Below are 16758 nucleotides of genomic sequence, written 5' to 3' on the forward strand. Positions count from 1 at the left end.
AGGCCCATCTGTGAGCCTGCACAGCTCATCCTCTTACCCAGATTGCATTGACATTGGCTGTACAACTGACCAGCATAGGTTTCAGTCAGGTGAAGAAACTCCAGGCCTCCTGACTGCTGGTAGTGATCTGTCCTGTGGGCCAGATTTCATTCCAGACCTCGGTAGCTGCTCAGCCAACTTTATCAGTGTCATCTTCATGTACCACCAAACACTGGGTGTGATGAGTGGCTGACTTGAAGATATCTGTCTCAGGGAACCTGCTTCAAGGATATTCCAGACCCAGTTATGAATGGATATACAGTGCCTTGCACTGTATTCAACCCCCTTTGACTTTTCCACATTTTGTTGTGTTAGAACCTGGAATTAAAATGGATTTAATTGGCATTTTTACCATTTGATTTTCACAACATACTTAACAGTTTGAAGGTGCAAAGTATTTTTATTGTGGCATAAAAGTTAAACAAAAACAAATGGGCATTTGTTGATTGCATAAGTATCTCCCCCCGCCCCCCAGTCAACTTGGTAGAAGCACCTTTGGCAGCAATTACAGCTGTGAGTCTTTGGGGCCTCTGCCAGCTCTGCGCATCTGGATCACGTGAGACTTGACTTGCACACAGGTGAACTCCATTCAACTAATTATGTGACTTCCGAAGGCAGCTGGTTGCGCCAGAGCTTATTGGGGGGTGTCACAGCAAAGGGGGTGGATACTTATGCAATCCAGACTTTTCAGTTTTTATTTGTGAATCATTTGGTAAAATAAGATTTTTTCCCCACTTAGACATTATGGACTATTTTGTGTAATCAGCAACAAGAAATCCTAATTAAATCCATTTTAATTCCAGGTTGTAACACAACAAAATGTGTAAACGTCAAAGGGGGTAAATACTTATGCAAGGCACTGCAAGGCATCTTGGGTTGCGGAACCTATCAGATGCTTCCAGACAAGGCTTTTATCACACCATCGCCCTGCTTCATTTACAGGGGGTCCAGACGACGTCATCTTCCACTGGTAACCCTCCCATGTTCCCCACCACTTCTTCCCTTCCCTTTTTTTTCCTTCCACATGCACACACTGTTAATCTGGTACACACAACTCTGTTAAGGAGGAAAAGATGGGAGAGCTGCACGATGCCTTTGGCCGTGCTGTGCCAGGAGCTGTCTCTGGAAGCGCCTCCACTTCCAGCTGTTGCAGTGATGCTGTAGGGTCTGTGCATGTTGGACCCAAGACCCCTGCTGTAGGGAGGGGGCAGCGAGAAGACAGCACCGTGGCCAGCTCGCCTTTCATTAGACACACACACAGCTTCCCAAGAAATCTTTTATTCACACCATTCTGTTGCAAAACCCCTCAGCCAGCAAGACCCACTCCCTGCATACATATAAACCAGTCCTTGTCCTTTGCTCTTCAGTAGAATGCCCTGTGAGAACAGTCATCCTCAGCAATTTATCAGGCGCTCCAAGGGGATAGCCTGGCGGAGGCACCCCAGCTGAGAGCCCCCGGCTGGCTTCAGGCCTCGGCCAACGAATGGCATCTCCTGCAGGGGGACTTCTGGGTGCCCCCCACAGCACCTCTGCAGCAGGGCTGGGCCTCGCCCCAGTAAGAGGGGGTGCTGCCTCCACTGCGGTGCACACCAGCTGGGCCGCTGCGGCGTGAGCAGGCAGAGAGCCCGAGGGCTCACCCTGCCCATCAGCCCAGTGACTTCAGTCTGATGCCTCCGCAGTTCCACTGAGGCAGGGGTTCAAGGGAAGATGACACAGCCCCCTCTTTAAGAAGGGGGCCTATTCTCTCCGACCCGCCTTTCCACCAAGGCCTGCTCTATTCTGCCCTCGGAAGGCACTTTCTGCTGTAGAACCCCCCCCCCCACCTCAGAAAGCACAGAATGCTACTGGGGTGACTGCTGAACAGGGTTCTGCTGGGGTGGGCCACACTCCTCAGCAGGGGGACTCCAGACAGTTCACAGAGCACTCTGGGGGGCACCAACGTAGCTGCGTTCCCTGTTGGGTGTGTGTGTGTGTGTGTGTGTGTGTGTGTGTATGACAGTCACTCCATGGCCAGGAGGGAAGGGATCCACAGCCGTTTCTTTTGAGGTCCCCCCATCTGCGCAACGTGTTCCAGCCAGTTCCAGCCTGAGCGGTCCTGAGTGCTTCATGAGTTGTGGCAGTAATATGTCTGCAACAGCCTCTCGCTGGCACACAGACGCATGGCCTGGTGAGTGTGCAGCAGCAGGCGGGGGAACCGGGTCGTGAAGTACTTCACGAAGTCGTGTGGGGCGGCCCCGAGGGTCTCTCGCACGCTGCTGGGCAGTTCACGGTAATGATGTTTCTAGAGAGAAAGACTGCTCTGACACCGCTGCCCCCAGAGCACGAACCACGGCAGACAGGAGGAAGCAGCTGCAGGAGGAAGGCCAAGGAAGGCGAGCAGGAAGCACCCAAGCGACGGACGAGGGGAGGGCAGAGGTGCGAGAGAGAAAGAGAAAGAGGGCCAGGCGGGAGTCCTTGCCAGTCTTGTTACCTGAGGCCCTTTTAACTTGGACTGAACATGGGGCGGCGCCTATGCACAACATGCTCTCTGAGTAGCGTGGGCTGCAACTCAGCGGTAGTGTGGAGGACTTCACCTCAGCCAAATGTCCAGGGGCTGCAGCTCAGTGGCACAGCACCTCCTTGGCATGCAGAAGGTCCCAGGCAGGGTTAGGGAGAAGCCCTGGAGAGCGGCCGCCAGGCCGTGTGGCAGACCAGGGGTAGGCAGACCTGACACTTCCAGAATCGACTTCATGTCATACTGGAACCCCAAGATCCCCCAGCTGGGCCTGGTGCAAAAGACAGACATGGAATTAAAGTGTTCTGAGCCCAGGAGTTTGCTTTGAGCAGCGGAACTGAATGGAGCTCACAGTCCTTGCACACAAAACCCCCCTCCTGGTCCTCCCCCCACCATGTTTTCTACACGTCAGCAGTAGAATTGGGGGCAGCAGGGAGTCATTTGTTCCTGCTATTATTACAGAACGTGGAGTCAGAAATCCTTGCTGATCCCCTGCAGATCACCCAGAAATGTCCCACTGGATCCAGATCTACCTTCTGCCCACCCCTGCAAAAGACATCATCGAGCTAGAGGGAGCACGGGTCTGATGCAGTACAGGGCAGCTTCTGATGTTCTAAGGTTTTTCTGAGCAAGGCGGACAAAAGCTGCAAATGGCAGGGAGAGCAGGTGGTCGGTCAGGCCAGAAGCGCACGAGCGGGCAGGGAGAGGAGCGAGAACAATGCACGGCATAAAATCCCCACCCCACCCCGCCACTTCCAGCCCCACTCCTGAGGTTCCCCACAAATGCACACCTCTCCACAGACATCAACTGGGGCTAGCAATGGGTTTTTTTACAAGCTGGGGTGGGGAGAGAGAAGCGGGGTTAGATTCTGAACCAGCCAGCCGTGCTCGCAGGGTGGCAGGCCCTGGGAGGTGAGGAATGCACAGACAGGTCCTGGGGAAGTGACTCTCTCAGGCAGGAAGAGCCCTGGATACAGGCTGCGATGATACCTTATTCCTCATGGCCCTCAGGAGGTCGCGCACCGAGCTGCCTTTGTAAGTCCGGAACTTCCTGAGGTCTGCGGAGGGAATGATGAGAGGTGAGCCAGGGCAGCTGCTTTCGCTTGGGACTCGGCAGTTCTGGACGTTGGGCAGAGATTCTTTTCTGCTGCCTGTGGGTCAGAACCGACAGGCGGGGGAGGCCAACCCAACCTAGTGATTTCAGAGAGGGAGCCATGAGCGCCAAGCCTGTACCTGCTTGCAACGGCACAGAGATGTGCATCCGCCAGTTGCCTCTCACCACGGCATGGCCTCCGGCCTCCAGGGCACTGACAATGGGCCCGTCGGCTGGCTCCTTGTCAATACGGTCACTGACGTCCTAAGTGCAGAGCAGAGGGAGGTGGCAGAAGGCCTCTGAGCCCGCAGGCACAGCCAGGCCGAAGGCACTTGCCAGGAGAAACAGCACCAGTTGGATTTCTGCCAGGATTGCAGGCAGTAGAATCCGTCCTAAGCTGGTCTTCCAGGGCACTCACCTGGAAGAACTGCAGTTGCTTCTCCCAATCCCAGAAAAAGGGGTGCACGAGGACCTGCATGGCGGGTGGGCGCAAGTGGGGGTCACTGCTGATCATCGCTTCGACCAGCTCCCGCCCAACAACATTGTCTGGGGTGGCAGACAGAACACGCATGAAAAGCAGCTCATGGTGAGTGGCTAGAAGCATTTCACATACATTCTTAATCACCCTTACAGCACGCTTGCAAGGTAGCCACTATTATCATCCCCGTATTTGACTGGGAGAGAGGGGCTGAGGCTGAGAGAAGTGGCTTTCTTAAGACCACTCGCTGAGTCCACGTAACAGAGGCAAGATCTGAACCAGAGCCGCCACGAAGCCACACACCCTAGGCCACAAAGCGGTAAGAGCCAGGGGCGCTCCGTGGGTCCCCTGCGACACGGGGCCCTCCTCCTCACCGTGCGTCTCCTGCTGAAGCTGCCCCAGCTGGTAGGTCCCAGTGAGGATATTGGCCTGGCGATGGAAGCCGTCTCCAAAGGGATGCTGCCCGCCAGACACCACATAATAGAAGATGCAGCCAGCCGAGAAGATGTCCACCGCACACGTCTGCAAGAGGAAGGAAGGGCCTGGTGGCACTGCCTGCTTCTCTCTGCCAGAACTCCCACAGGCCATGCTGCTGCCGGGTGAGGAGGTGGCCTCTGCAGGCTGAGCAGCTCAGCAAAAACCTGGGCGGCTTCCCCTCGCCTGTGCCACGAAGCAGCCAGGCAGGAACAGACTGGGCCAGCACACTCACAGGGTTCTCCTCTGGGTCCTCTCTCAGCATCTCTGGCGCAATCCACCCCTCGGTGCCAGGAACGCCTGAACGGAGACTGAAGCTGTGGCGCCCCCCATGCAACCTCTTGCACAGGCCGAAGTCCGAGATGACGGCGCGGGGCCGCCCGTGGCTGCTGGGGGCCGAGATGAGGATGTTGCAGGGTTTCAGGTCACGGTGGACTGAAGAAAGGAATGCCCCCCGCACCACACACAAACACACACGCACGCAAAGCCCAGGATTAATGACACGAGGAGGCAGCAGCCTGCTCTCAGACGCCCCCCCACCCATCACCAGCATCTTCGTGCACGGGGGGCGGGGGCAGGTGGGGTTGCCCTTACCTATGCCGAGGGAGTGTAAATGAGCCAATCCAGACATGGTCTGATGCACCAGTGAGACTGGATCCAGACTCTGGTGGCCGAGGGTGGTGCTCTCCACGTACTAGAGGTGGGCAGAAAGGCAGGACAGAATGCACTTGCTGGGAAACCGAGGCAGGAGGCTGCCCACCCTGCACAGTGCTCAGAGCACAATCTGAATCACAAGCAATCATGTGTGGTTTGAAAAATAGTTCTGAAGGAAACTTGCCACAATCAAGAGATGTGGGTGGAGTCTTTAAAAACAAAACTCCAGAGCCAAATCGTGTTTTGGAGGGGACCCCTGCAGCTGGAGTGTTTAAAGCAAGCCACATTCTAATTGATTAATCAATGTTTACTTTCAGGACTAACATACAAACTTGGATTTTTAAATGTGTACCACTTACTTTTAACCTCCACTTTTATCTGAATATTTGAGTTGGTGGAAATATGAGCCAAAGTCTTGATTTTAACATGGCAAGGAAGTAGGGATAACCCCACAACCCCCACGTGCCCCTGACGTGTCTGGGTGGTGGAGGAGGCCCCACACCTGCCCCCTCCCCTCTTAGAGAAGGGGGCACACATTCCCAGGCCCCTGTGCGCAGGGCAGACGTGAAGGAGGCGTCCAGAGGCACGGGCCCCCATCGCAGCCCTGGCCCGCTCTGCAGACATAAGCCAGGAGGGGGGCCCCACTGGCGCCCCCTCTTCTCAGGGCCCCACAGCAGTGGTTCACCTCCTGCAGCGTGTAGGAGCACAACTCAGTGGCAATGTAGTGGAACTGCTGGTCTGTCTCCGTGCAGAAATAGCGCACGACGTTGGGGTGTTCGTCCGACTCACGCAGCAGCTGCACCTCACGATCCACCAGGCGGACGCACTCGGGCAGCAGGCGCTTCACTGCCACGTTGCGCCCATCAAAGCGGCCCCTGGGGGAAGGCAAGAGGCTGCTGATGCCCAGCCCGCCCGAGAGAGCCACCGGCACGCCCCCCGCCTGTACCCCCCTCCCCGGCCCCCTTCCTCTCCTCAGGTTGATTTGGTTATTTGGTCATTTATCCAAAAATGAATATCCCACCCTTCTGGTGTTTACACACCACTCAGGACAAGTAAAACCAACAGTACAATGCAATGACATTCCAACCACCACCACCACATAATAAAAAGAGAGAGAGGTGCATGCAGCAGTTAAAACAGAGGCACTGGATAAAAACACGCCTCTCTGATAAAAGAAACACCTGCCTGTGCGGGTTCCAGTTTCATGAGCAGGCTAACAAGAGCAGATGACTCTTTGCAGAGGCCCACATGGCTCCTTGGAAGGGGTCCTTCACAGGGAAGAACAGACCCTCCAGGGCACGACCACGGCGCAGGCTGCCGCCAGTGAGAGCAGCGCCCTGGGTGCCCTGCTGCACAGCACATTCCCCTGCTGGCCTCGGACGCCTCGACAGCCTTCCGGAGTGTCTTGGGAGGAAGCCACAGCAGTTCTTTGGCACTGGGTGGCATTTGCAGGTGAGCTCCATCGCACTGCCGACACCAAAGCCCTTTCTGAGCAAGGCCTGTGGCACTCTGGCACAAGGGAGCGGGCTCAGGGCAGCACCTGTGAGCTCCTCCCCACACTTGTGTTCCGTAGCAAAGCAGAGCACACCTCGTAGCCACTCCTCACCTGAACACAAAGGTGCCCCCTGACCCACGGCCCAGCACTTCCTTGGGATGGAAGGAGATCTTCCCCACGACGATGGTTTCCAGGTCAGCACCTGTTGTGAGGCAAGAGAGCAGAGAACAATTCGAGACAAGCCCCCACCGGGCTCAGCGTGCCAGACCTTGCCTCCTGAAGACGCCCGTGTGCCCCCCCCCCCCCCCGGACACCTTGCACACTTGGCTGCCCCAGCCAGTCCACACCAACCTCGGCTAGTGCCTTCTGCAAGAGGGCTCTGGCTGGACCCGCTGTTGCCCAATTCTGAAGAGGAGGAGGTGCCCTCGCCCTGCTCTGGCTTCGAGGAGCTACCTGAAGTTGCTCCTGGGGAATCGCTGGAGGCTGCTGGAAGGTGCTCCCCAGAGCTGTGGCCAGGAAGGGGCTGTCCCATCCCTAGCTGCTGCAGGAGCTGCAGTCTCTCCTCCAGCTGCTGCTCTAAGTACTGCTGCTGCTTTCGGTTCTGCTGCTGCATTTGTTGGGGAGGGGGTAAGAACAGGGGGGAGACACCACACGTCTTTAGCACCAGAGCTTCACCATAACGGAAGAGAGGATGGGATGGCCTGAATCCTGTAATCCTGCCATGGCCCACACAAGCTTGGGATTTGACATCTGAGGCAGAATTTCTCATTCTGAGGACCTTTTCAAAGGAGAGCAAGTTTCTAGCCCTCATGGTTGTGAAGATAGCGAGGTTCTTCCCTAAGGAGTGGATAGCAAGTGAAGAGGTTGTTATCAGGGGTCCCCAGCAGGGGCTGAAGAGGGAGACTGCATTGCCTGGAGCTTCACCACTTCCCACAGTAGGCCTCAAAGGGGAGGCTGGCCAAAGCCCACTCACCCAGAGCACGAGGAAAAGGAGCACCCCGCCCCCAAGCACCGTGGCAACTCCAGCCACTGCCAGCTCCCAGCTGCCAAGCTCGGGGTAAACCGCTGTCTGCTCCGTCTCCAAAGGGAGATCCGCCCTGTACCGGCCACCATCAGGGTGTTCTTCCAGGATGCGTGGGGCCAGGAACTGAAACACACACACCAGTGGGGTTTTCTCGCAAGGGTGGGCTGGTGAAGGTGGCCCGAAGCCCGGCTCCAGCCCCAGCATGAGGCTGCCTTGGAGCCTCTGCCACACGAGCCCTTCCTCCTGCCCCAGCATGGATTGTGGTGATTGGGGGTGGGGTGGGGATGGGGAAGAGGCACTTTGTGCATTCTCCTCCCCACGCCCTTTGGGTTGGTTTGCTGGGTGCTGGACCATTTCCCTTCTGCTTCTGTGTGTATTTGCGTGGGATGGCCTGCTTTCTGATTCTATCCATGGTTTTATGTCTTCAGGTGCTTCCAGATGAGGCCTTTAGGATGCCATCACTGCTCTGCCTCATTTCCAGATTTTTACAGGGGCTCCAGACATTGTCATCTCCACACTCGTCTCCCTCCCATGTTTCCCCACCACTTCTTCTGTCTTTTCTCTTAGCCCAGAAAATCCATTAAGGATAAAAAGACGAAATAGCTGCAGAAGGCCTCTGAGGTGCACAAGATTCTTTCCCGCTACCTACATCATCAAAGAGGGTCCGGGAAGGGGAGTTGTGGGGCAGGGCTGCCTCAGGGCTCCTCCGCAGGGTCTCGGGAAAGGCCCTCAGCATGGTCGTGTGGACTACCGGGGGCAGCTCGTGGTGTCCTGCAGGGAAAGAAAGAGGAGAAGGAGCTCAGCACTCCAACAAACCCATGCTGAGCCCACTGTGGGCGTCTGTTCAGGCCCAGTGGGAACGTCGCCATATCGGCAAGGTGGGGGAGGGGGAGGAGTCTCTTCTGAGGTGGCTCCACCCCCAAACTGGGCATGAAGGCCACACATGCCAGAGCTGCACAGACCCATAAGACAGCAGCACGTCTGTCCAAATGTATCTGCTCCAGCTAAGAATGGAAGAATTGCTCTCCTGAATCAGACTGAGGTGGGTCCACCTAGTCCAGCCAGCCCTTTCCAACACTGCCCACCCAGACAGTTCTGGGAAGCAAACCAATGGGGCATCAGGGACAGCAGTGGTCTGTGGATCTGAAGGTGCCACGTGGCTACGATGGCTAAGAGGCATCCTCGAATGGCCTTGTTGGGTGAAGCCAGGGTTTCCAGCCATGGCCACCCTAACAGCTTCTCTGTTTGGCCTTCTGTGTTCTTAGCCTGAGCAAGGCCTCGTGGCACTGGGGACAGGATGAAGGGCTTACAGTCTAGTGTCATCGTATGTCTAGTGAATTTTTCCGCTGCTGTTGTGGCCCAATGGGATTTTTTTTAAAGAAGATGGGTGGTGGTGGTGGGAGGGGAACACGTTTCTGAACCCTCTCCACAATGGAGAGAACTTGCAATGGGGGGCTGCGTCAGATGACAGTGGGGGTGCCGCTGCCCTGGGATGTCTGGCCAGGCTGCCCACATCTCTCCTTAGAAGGAGCAGAACAGACCCCGCAACCGAAAGACACGGAAAAGAGGCAGAACTCAGTCAGAACGGAGGTAACAGTCAAGGGCACCCGATTTGGCTGTTCTCGGCTGTCTGTCTGTCCTTAGAGGGCATCTAAGGTCTGCGTGGGGTGGGCAGTGTGTGCATGCGTGTGAACACATGCGCTAAATTCAGGCTCTCACACAAGCCTGCGGAAAAGAGAAAGAGGGGCAGAGGGCAGGGCTCCGTGGGCAAACCCCGCACACACCTGCATCCATCTGGATTGTGCCCTGGGGAAGTAACTTCCTGCCACTCCGTGTGTTGGGGGGTGGGAGGCAGATTGGCCTATGATGAAGTAGAAGGGGGTGGTGGAGTGGAACACGCCACTTCAGATTGTCGCTAGGGATGCTCCCCCCTGTAAAAACCTCCCTGCAAGTAAAACATTAACACAGTACGTGACTGAAAGGTTGCCTGCACTCATAAAGCCCACTGACAGGGATCCCTTTCTTCTCATCCATGTGGGTACAAATGATACCGCCAAGTGGAGCTATGGAGAAATCACGTCAGACTTTGAAGTTTTGGGAAGGAAACTCAAGAACTCTGGGGCCCAGATAGTTTCCTCATCCATCCTTCCAGTAGTTAGAAGAGGGATAGAAAGGGAAAGAAAACTACCCGGGTGAATGACTGGCTATGAAGGTGGTGCCGACGAGAGAGATTTGGATTCTGGGACCACGGGCTCTACTTCCTGGGAGATGGGCTGTTGGCAAGGGATGGGTTGCACCTCACAAAGGATGGGAAGAATGTGTTTGGCCACAGCATGAAGAACTTCATCAGGAGGGCTTTAAACTGAAACCTACGGGGAAGGGAGATGTAATGTTGGGGGTAACAATGGATGTAGGTGCATGCACTGCAACGGAGAGAACAGCTCTGACAGCGCCCAATAATAGTCTTTAGACACATGTAGGAAGAAAGCCAGACTATGAAGCACATGGTCTTCGATGTCTATATACTAATGCCCAGAGTATGGGAAACAAACAGGACGAACTTGAACTCTTAATACAGGAGGGAAATTATGACTTGATAGGGGTAACTGAGACTTGGTGGGATGACTCTCATGACTGGAATACAGCAATTGAAGGATATAACTTGTTCAAAAAGAACAGGAGGAACAGAAAGGGAGGTGGGGTTGCACTGTATGTGAAAAATACATATGTCTGCACAGAAATACAGGAGGATGAGCTTGGTAGCCCCAGCGAGAGCATCTGGATCAAAATGAATGGAGCAAAGAATAAAAGGAACCTGGTGGTCGGAGTCTACTACCGGCCACCCAATCAAGGAGAAGACGAGGATGAAACTTTTGAAAAGCAAATAGCCAATGTTTTGAGGAAGCATGATGTAATAGTAATGGGGGACTTCAATTTCCCCGATATTTGTTGGGAGACAAAACATGGCCCCTCCAGGAAATTCCTGACTTGTGTGGCGGATAACTTCCTCCTACAGAACGTAGAGGAAGGAACTAGAGGATCGGCTATCCTTGACTTGAGCCTAACCAACAGAGATGACTTAGTGGATAAAGTAGCAGTTACAGGAACTCTGGGAGAAAGCGACCATGTTGTACTTCAGTTCTTGGTTCTAAGGGAAGCAAAAGCCGAGTGTAGTCAAACGCATACCCTGGATTTTAGGAAAGCCGATTTTAATAAACTCAGAACAATGAGCAGTAAGGTCCCATGGCATGCGACGCTAATGAGAAAAGGAGTCCAAGATGGATGGGAGCTTTTAAAAAAAGGAAATTCTCAAGGCACAATTACAAACCATTCCAACAAGAAGAAAAGGTGGAAGACAACAGAAGAAGCCAATGTGACTTCACAAAAAGCTTAGAGATGACCTGAAAACAAAAAAGGACACACACAGGAAGTGGAGAGAAGGCCAAGTAACAAAGGAAGAGTGCAGGCAGGTAGCACAGAATTGCAGGGGTGGCGTCAGGAAGGCTAAAGCTGAGAACCAGCTGAGGTTAGCGAGGGAAGCTAAAAGCAACAAAAAGGCTTTCTTCAGATACGTGCATAGTAAAAGACAGAGGAAAGAAAGGGTGGTTCAGCTATTAAATAAGGATGGCAAAATGATAAGAGATGACAAAGGAAAGGCAGAAGTGCTCAATTCCTACTTTGGCTCAGTCTTGTCCCAAAAGAAGGTCTATGACCCCCCCTGGCAAAGGCGAAGTACAGGCTGAAGGGGCAGGATTGCAGCTTGAGATCAACAGGCATATGGTCAAGGAACACCATATTACTTTGAGTTCAAATCTCCAGGGCCAGATGAACTGCATCCTAGAGTCATAAAGGAACTGGCAGAAGAACTCTCAGAACCACTGTCTATTCTCTTTGAGAAATCATGGAGGACGGAGGAAGTGCCAGATGACTGGAGAAGGGCTAATGTGGTTCCTATCTTCAAAAAGGACAAAAAGGAGGAACCTGGGAACTACAGACCAGTCAGTCTAACAACAATCCCTGGGAAAATTCTGGAGCAGGTGATAAAGCAATCCATCTGTAAGCACCTTGAAAACAATGCCGTGATGACTCCAAGCCAACATGGATTTGTCAAGAACAAATCCTGCCAGACAAATCTGATCTCATGTTTTGATCAAGTAACTTCCCTTGTGGACTGTGTGAATGCTGTAGACATCATATACCTCGACTACAGCAAAGCTTTCGATAAAGTGCCCCATGATCTCCTGATGAGCAAACTAGCTCAAAGTGGGCTAGATGGAACAACAATCCGGTGGATCCACAGTTGGCCACAGAATCGGACTCCAGTGGGACCTTCTCCAGCTGGGGAGAGGTAACGAACAGGGTACCACAGGGCTCAGTCCTGGGCCCAGTGCTCTTCAACCTTTGTATTAATGACTTGGAGGAGGAGGTGCAGGGAATGCTGATCAAATTTGCAGATGACACAAAATGGGGCGGGATAGCTAATACTTTGGAAGACAGAAACAAAATTCAAAGTGATCTGGATAGACTGGAGCGCTGGGCAGAAAACAACTGAATGACATGTAATATGGATAAATGCCAGGTTCTGCACCTAGGAAAAATAAACCAAATGCACAGTTACAAGATGGGGGATACGTGGCTCAACAACACTACAAGTGAGAAGGATCTTGGAATTGTTGTCGATCACAAGCTGAACATCAACAATGTGATGTGGCTGCAAAAAAGGCACATGCTATTTTGGGCTGCATTAATAGAAGTATAGCTTCCAAATCCTGGGAAGTACTAGTTCCCCTCTACTCAGCACTGGTTAGGCCTCATCTGGAGTACTGTGTCCAGTTCTGGGCACCACATTTTAAGAAGGATGCAGACAAACTGGAGAGGGTTCAGAGGAGGGCAACAAAGATGATCAGGGACTGGAAAAGCCCTATGAGGAGAGACTGAAAGAACTGGGCATGTTTAGCCTTGAGAAGAGAAGACTGAGGGGAGATAGGATAGCGCTCTTCAAGTACTTGAAAGGTTGTTCCAGAGAGGAAGGCAGGATCTCTTCTCGATCATCCCAGAGTGCAGGACACGGAATCATGGGCTCAAGTGACAGGAATCCAGATTCCGGCTGAACATCAGGAAAAACGTCCTGTCTGTTAGAGCGATACGACAATGGAACCAATGACCTAGGGAGATGGTGGGCTCTCCCACACTGGAGGCGTTCAAGACGAGGTTGGACAGCCATTTGTCAGGGATGCTCTGACTTGGATTCCTGCATTGAGCAGGGGGTTGGACTCGATGGCCTTGTAGGCCCCATCCAACCCTACCATTCTATGATATGATTCTGTGATATTGACACTGAAGAAGAAAGATTTAGCCCCGCTCTTTTAGTATTGCAAGGCCTGTCTGCGTGTCTTTCTTTTTGATGGAAGAAAGAATTTAGAAAAGTGATTCCACACCTGTCATCTGAAGCGGTACAGACCCCCATGCTATCTCTGGGCTATCCCACTGCATCCCCTCCCCATGCCACGGCCAGTGCAGAGAAGCCGCTGATGAGAGGCCCCTGCCTGGGTCTGTGTGGGGGCAGAGGGAGGCCAGGGACGTACCTTTCAGCAGCCACTGGCTGTGGGGAATGGTGACGCTCCCCTGTGGGTACTTGACGTCCGTGGCGGGCATAATCTCGCACTCGCCAGACTTCTGGAGAGTCACACCCTCGGTGGTGGGGCCATTGCTCCGTGCCAGAGTCACCCCCTGAGGCTGCAGGAGGCACAACAGGCAGCCTGTGAGCACCACAGCCGGCCTCAACCACGCCCTCCACCCAGGGCAACTCGAGGGGGAAGCCGGGTGCTCACCACAAGAGCCACCCCCTCGTGCACCAGGGATGTCACCGCGTAGAATCCTGCAGTGCCTTTGCCCACGTACAGCGTTGGCCTGAAAGAGAGGGCGGGGAGGGGTGAGGGGCCCGGAGACACGCCGCAGGCAATGCTCAAGCTGGGCAGCATGGAGCTGTCTGAACAACAGGAATCTTCCCCTTGCTGTGGAGTAAGTCTGTGGAACTCACTGCTGCAGGGCTGCCAGCTAGGCTCAAAGAGGAGCAGGTGACATCCTAAGGCCAGAGCTGGTCAGCTGCAGAACAGGCGGGGGCGGCTCGCCTTTGTGAGAGGCCGGCACAGCATGGCTGGATGGTCATCTGCCGGGAGTCGGAAGCCGTTGCCTTCGGCATTGTGGACCCGACCTCGCGCCTCTCTGCCCCCAGCCATCCTGGCTGCTTCTGTTTGCCAAGAGAAGGGGAGATAAGGCCCCCCTCCCCCAGCAGCCCCCGTCAGGATCGCTGTCCTGGCCCTGCTGGTCGTGCTGGAGCAGCACCCTCTCCGCAGTCCAGCTGGCCAGCTGGGATGCCTGGGCGGTGCCCTCCTGGGCTCACGCAGGCCACACAGAGAGCAGCCTGCGGCGTCCCCCACAGCCCCTCCCAGCTCTGAAATACTGTGAGTCTGCCTCAAGATGAAAGTCTATCATGTGAACTAGAGGCAGGAGGCACAGCTGAAGACTATTTTCCCTGAAGGCAAAAGGAGTGATTTGTTTGGTAATAACTATCCATCTGGGCCATCCCAGGAGTGGATTATATAGGTCTGGGTTAATAAAGAAGCAGAACAGAACTGTCAGACACCCAACATTTCTGCCCCACCATTTGCTTTCATAAAAAGCAGGCAGCAAGTGGCTAGTCCTCATTGTTGCAGTAAACAGCTCAGAAATGGATGGTCTGTGCCTGCTGCAGCTTTGAGAATCCCACACAGCTCCTTGTCCCACATCCTGCTTCCCATCGCCAGCCCTGCGGGGCCGGCACCTCCCCGTGGTCTCTGCAGCACCATCCTCCTCTGCAGCCCTCCCTGTCAGTCTGCTCTTTGAGGTGCTGCCTGGTGCTTAAAGAGACAGGCACACCTGCAAACGGAACTCGGCATGCCTATGGCCCCTCCTCACTGGAGCTTCCATTTTGCCACCTGGAGCCCCCCCCCCTCTCCCCCCCCAGACAATACCCACAGCAGCCGAGCCTTGGTCATGAAGTCCTTTGTGGACGGGTAGCTCCAGTTGATGAGACGGATGTCCTGGGAGCGCAGGATGAGGTAGCGCAGGCTCTCCTCGGCGATGTTGAGATGGGGTGCCCGTCGCAAGCTGTCCTGGCGCCAGGTGTAGACGCCAACCACGGGGGAGCCATAGTCCTGCATCCAGAGCACCTCTCCACTCTCCACGCCCACTGTCACCAGCAGCCCGTCTCCACTCGAGGCAAAGTGGGCCATTTCTGTGCAGAGGGGCCGAGGAAAGACCGTGAGTGGCATACCTGTGCAATATGATTGAAGGCTGACCCTGCCAGATCAAAAGGAAAATGCTTGGCAGCAGCGTTGCTAAACCTGCGCTGCTAGATAGACCAAGCAAAGAGCTACTGCACAGAGGTGGATAATAAAGGCCCAAAGTCTTACATTTCATGTGTCTGACAAAGTGTTGATAAATGAGTAAACTACTCAGGGTGTTAATTCAGTTTGGCAGGGTACACTGAATATAGCAACAATACCAACAGCTTGGCAATAGGAAGTTCTGGTTTGGGTTTTTTTGCAGAGACTAAAATATCTACATACAGAGGCCAAACTGCAAAAAATATATCCATGACAATTCTGTGCAACGCTTAAGATAAGCAATAAAGGCCTAAATCCTTTTTTAGGGCTTTAGTGCTTATTAGCGGCAGTAACTGGTGATAACACCACCACCTAATTTTAATAGCACAACTGCCAACTGAGGACAATGCACCTGATGCAATAGAGTTTATCCCACAAAAGTGAATGCTACAATCCACCTGTTATTCTTCAAGATGCCACAAGACACTTTGTCTTTAAAACATCTACTATGTTGCCCTGGCTTCAGTCACTCTTGGTGGGTGGGTCCTCCAGGGTCAGGGGCAAAGCCTAAACCTTCCCCTTTGGATTGTTGCCCCCCACCATGATTGCAGGCTCTGTGCCAGCACCAGGTGGGCACCTGGAAACAATGCCCTCATCTCCTTCGAAGCCCAGCTGCTATCACGTTGCCAGGCCTGGTCAGCCCTCGCCCCCCCGTTCCCCAATTACTCACTGTAGTTGTCGCTCTGATCGTGAAACGGGGCAGAGTAGTCCAGGAAAGTGGCATTCCAGCGCAGCTCACGGGATTTGGTGTCATACATGGTGATGACATACTCTGCAGGCAGAGGGTGAGAGTGGTCACAGAAGTCTGTTACAGCCAACACAGGACACAGACTCACACACCTCCCAAGGAGCAAGGTACATTCAGGGCTCATGTTTATTCTGCATCTGCCTGATTTTTATTTGTGTATACCGTGCCTTTCAGGATAAAAAATCCTTCCAAGCAAGACAACAGTACATTAACAAAAGCCACCATTAGAAGTCGCATCTCATAAGGGTCCGTCCCGCCAGGCAGCTGGTGGTCCTGTACCTGTGCGGGGAGGGGCCAGTCCAGCTGGAGCAGGGGCCAGAGGTGATCTTTGCCTGCTCTTCAGTTCTGACTGTGCCAGAACTGGGTATCTGGCATGGAAATTGGCACCCTAAGGGACAAGGTTATACAGAAGATAACCTTGAAAGCAAGTGCTGAGATCCAGAAGCTCCGATTCCCTCCCGCTACAGTTGAAGAACAAACTATTCAAAATAAGCATCTCTGTAGAAATTGATTTGCACTTGTTCTCTAATTCACAGAATTTGGCTCTGAAGGCGTATCATTTGGAATTCTTTCGCTCCGACTACACAGAGCACTGTGTAAGCCCCCTGCCCTGCCCCAGAACTCCAGGGGTGGGCAGCAGCTATCCATGGCAACACAGCCTGTTCATAGAAGATTGCTCTGCTGAAGGCATTACTCATCGTGTAATACCTCCATGTTCAGAGGCAGCCTACCTTTGACTACCAGGCACTGTGGACAGACAACAGGGGGAAGCTCTTCCCCAGCTTTTGGGCTTCATAGCAGCTGGCTGCTGTCAGAAACAGGCTGCTGAGAC

At 53.8% G+C, this 16758-nt stretch overlaps 1 protein-coding gene across 1 annotated transcript in view; it reads right to left on the minus strand.

Moving 5' to 3' along the window:
• Window positions 1-428: 428 nt before the first annotated feature.
• Window positions 429-16758, minus strand: part of ERN2 (endoplasmic reticulum to nucleus signaling 2) — a 37810-nt gene continuing 21480 nt past the window's right edge. Inside the window, exons 12-27 of the mRNA XM_084817889.1 lie at window positions 15849-15950; window positions 14769-15027; window positions 13583-13661; window positions 13337-13487; window positions 8401-8522; window positions 7701-7874; window positions 7079-7334; window positions 6839-6929; window positions 5918-6107; window positions 5173-5272; window positions 4814-5013; window positions 4479-4626; window positions 4045-4172; window positions 3767-3890; window positions 3524-3591; window positions 429-2320 (exon numbers count right to left, since the gene is read on the minus strand). Coding sequence (XP_084674015.1) covers window positions 2144-2320; window positions 3524-3591; window positions 3767-3890; window positions 4045-4172; window positions 4479-4626; window positions 4814-5013; window positions 5173-5272; window positions 5918-6107; window positions 6839-6929; window positions 7079-7334; window positions 7701-7874; window positions 8401-8522; window positions 13337-13487; window positions 13583-13661; window positions 14769-15027; window positions 15849-15950 — 2369 coding nt within the window. The 3' untranslated portion in view covers window positions 429-2143. The remainder of the gene's footprint in view (window positions 2321-3523; window positions 3592-3766; window positions 3891-4044; window positions 4173-4478; window positions 4627-4813; window positions 5014-5172; window positions 5273-5917; window positions 6108-6838; window positions 6930-7078; window positions 7335-7700; window positions 7875-8400; window positions 8523-13336; window positions 13488-13582; window positions 13662-14768; window positions 15028-15848; window positions 15951-16758) is intronic.

Source organism: Heloderma suspectum, chromosome 12 (assembly GCF_057233095.1).
Source record: "Heloderma suspectum isolate Gila_16-S chromosome 12, 16-S_ref, whole genome shotgun sequence".
Taxonomy (NCBI): Eukaryota; Metazoa; Chordata; class Lepidosauria; order Squamata; family Helodermatidae; genus Heloderma; species Heloderma suspectum.